This window comes from Limulus polyphemus, unplaced genomic scaffold (assembly GCF_000517525.1).
Source record: "Limulus polyphemus unplaced genomic scaffold, Limulus_polyphemus-2.1.2 Scaffold4407, whole genome shotgun sequence".
In the NCBI taxonomy this organism is placed as follows: Eukaryota; Metazoa; Arthropoda; class Merostomata; order Xiphosura; family Limulidae; genus Limulus; species Limulus polyphemus.
Window position 1 is genome coordinate 1 of NW_013670017.1, and position 3,242 is coordinate 3,242.

The window sequence follows — 3,242 nt, forward strand, 5'->3', positions numbered from 1 at the left end:
TTTGCTGTTATGTTAAACTTATATTAAAGTTTTTCTTCATTACCCATTCAAGCTGTCTCCAGCCATTACATACATACAACGTTACCTGACATGTAACATATAAATACAGTTTTATCTCACCTGTAACATATACATTCAACGTTACCTTACGTGTAACATATAAACAGAGTATTACCTCACTTGTAGCATGTACATACACAACACAGATGTATGTATTTTAGTCATTTATATGTCCATCCTCAGTGGCTCAGCGGTAAGTTTGGGGGTTTATAATTCCAAATTTCGGCCTCGGAAAAGTTTATAGTATATGGGTATAATTTCGACCATTGACTATATATACTATATATATATTGCTTGTGCTTGTTATATTATTCTACGTTTATGTTTCGTAGTAATGGATCCTATTTGTTCTTTGCTTAGGTCAGACTCTTAAGTTTATCTTAAAATGAAATTATTCACTTAAAAAATACCTGCAATGAACGATAGGGGGCCCAACGTCCGGATACTGGTCCATGTAAACTCGTACTCTTCGTCGAAACTCCAGTAAAGCACTGGGAAATGGCACAGTGTGGGAAGGCCAATTGGTAAAATGGAGCTGTGTAATTTCTCGTTCGTTCCCGTTCTACACGTAATTGGAAAAAGTCCTAACAGTCTATAGACATAAACTAAAATACATTATATAATAATTTAGCTTTCAATTAAGTATGTAAAATAGCTTTCAAATACCGAAATATGTAAATAGAAATATAGTTATTCATTGAAGACGCACAAAATAGGTATATTATGCTATACAACAAAACATACAACTATTATCATATGAACATTTCAGCCAGTGTTTTAAAAGTTTCAGTTTCACCTTCTGAAGGCAAATTGTGTTCAGTTTTAGCCAACGTTTTTTTGCCAGCGACCTCTATATTTTGTATTTTGCTAGAGCTTTAATAGTTTTCTGTGATTAACCATTTGTGTTTCATAAATGTCACTTTATTGTTTTCATAACCTAAATGTTTTAAATATTAAAGTATTTATTCTTTAAAATGTTTCATGACCCACATCCGTCTTTTTTGTAAAAATATCATTATGTGTAAAAAAAACAAAAACAATAACAACATATACTAAACCGTTTCTTCCTGCTTTAAAAAAAAGTTTGCATCTAAAAGCCCTCTGTCGTGAAGATATCCCGTAACTGTTGAATTGAACACACTATCTTTGGAATTTATTAAATAAATCAATTATTACGACCTACACACGTTCAGAAATGTGTAATTCTTAATAGTAATATTTCACAATTTTCTTATATGGTCAACTAAATGATTTTACAACCGATAAAGAGAAAGGTTTAATTTTAGCTATTACGCTTACTAAAATAAGTGGCCCGGCATGGCCAGGTGGTTAGGGCGCTCGAATCGCAATTTGAGGGTCGCGGGTTCGAATCCCCATCACACCTAAACAGCCGTGGGGACGTTATAAGTGACGGTAAATCCCACTACTTCTTGGTAAAAGAGTAGACCAAGAGTTGGCGGCGGGTGGTGATGACTAGCTGCCTTCCCTCTAGTCTTACACTGCTAAATTAGGGACGGCTAGCACAGATAGCCCCGTGTAGCTTTTCAAAACAAGCAAACAAACAAAACAATACTAAAATAAGTTTGATAAATGTTATTGTTTCGGGCATGCCCTAGAAGGTTAGCATGTCGAGCTATGGATCAAAGGGTTCAGGGTTCAAGATATGATGCTGACGAACTTGACCCATACTATCAATTGTAGGTACGTTATAAAAGTGACAGTCAATCCCGTTATTCGGTTCAAAGAGCCGGACAAAACCTTTGTGGCGGCAGGTACCAGTGCCTGTCTGTCTTCCCTTTCTGGTCAGCAGTTCAAAATTAAGAACATCTACACCTGAACACTAGAGGTCTCTGTTCAAACTTTTAGCCTACTTGCGCTTAAGGTGCTGTCCAGATTGAAACATTCCAAATCCAATTATATGTATATATAGTAATCTGGAAATATGTTGCACTATTTTATAACAAAAAAAAACACATTGACAAAAAACTGGAAATATCAAATAATTAAGAAACATTAATATTGTGTATAATAAGTATAATATTATATATTATCTAAATATGACATTTAATTTTAAATCGGAGCAACCTGAGTATGACGAACCTTCTTGATATGAACTGTACGAATAACGAAGTTAGCTAAATTTTCCTCGGACAAAAGGGTCAGTTCCAGATCTCCGTAACATTCAGGATGGTGAAGTTCGGAAGGCCAGTACTGAACACACATAACCTGAAAAAAAGGTCCAATGGTCATCACGGTCACTACAGATTAAATACCACACTGGAGCAATGTAGTTATTGGGAAGGCGATGATATAGTCATTTAAGAAGGAAGATATAAATGCCTTGTGCTGTGTCGATGGTAATATTTATTGTATCGAGGGTTAATCGTGTCGTTAACATGATGTTCTTCAGTATAGCCAAGAAAGGTTTGTCCACTCGTGGTTTATGAAGTATTCTGTTGGTGCCATGGGTAAAACATGACGTTTTATTTGTCTTTATTTGCAACAACTAATAGTGACTACAACGTGATATCAATACATATTTCAATTGTAATGATTGGCCTTTGATTGAAACCTTGCACGTTATAATTTTTTAAGATTTTTTTCCTATTTCTGTACTAATTAACTTCCACGTTGTTGTATCTATTTTTGTTACAATTAATCCTTTCAACCTAACAAACAAAAATTAGCCTTATCTTAGAGAAAATATCCAGAATCATATTTCCATTATTATATATAAAAAAAAATCGTTATTTAACAAAAAAAAATGTGCATTTATCACACTTAACATGCTGTATGCATATATCGTAACAGGAAGCAGAGGAGTTTCGTTAGGGAATCATACTTTGTAATTCTTCGTGCATCCTTGGATTAGGCGCGTAATATTTGTTTTATTTTTTAGATGATATTGTTTAGTGCCTTGAGACTTTTGTGTTTGACCTTTTTACCTCTTTTCTTATTGTCTAAGTGATTAAAACGTTCACGACCAGGTTGAAACTTACTCTTATAAAGTCAAACACTTTTGTCAACATCACGATAACATAAGTGTTTTGTTCCCACACCATTCGCCAAAAGTCAACAACTGTCGTCTCATTCGGACCTGGGGAGGAGTTAAAAAAAAGACCAAATTATGTTTTGTATTTGTTGTCTTATTCAAGAACGAATTTTTTTTTTACCAAAGCATG

At 34.2% G+C, this 3,242-nt stretch overlaps 1 protein-coding gene across 1 annotated transcript in view; it reads right to left on the bottom strand.

Moving 5' to 3' along the window:
- Positions 1–470: 470 nt before the first annotated feature.
- The window catches only part of LOC106471095 (receptor-type tyrosine-protein phosphatase S-like), a gene marked incomplete at its 3' end in the record, with an annotated part of 29,640 nt that continues 26,868 nt past the window's right edge, over positions 471–3,242 (bottom strand). The window contains exons 6-8 of the mRNA XM_022399711.1: positions 3,060–3,157; positions 2,161–2,286; positions 471–622 (exon numbers count right to left, since the gene is read on the bottom strand). Of these exons, the coding sequence (XP_022255419.1) occupies positions 471–622; positions 2,161–2,286; positions 3,060–3,157 (376 nt within the window). The remainder of the gene's footprint in view (positions 623–2,160; positions 2,287–3,059; positions 3,158–3,242) is intronic.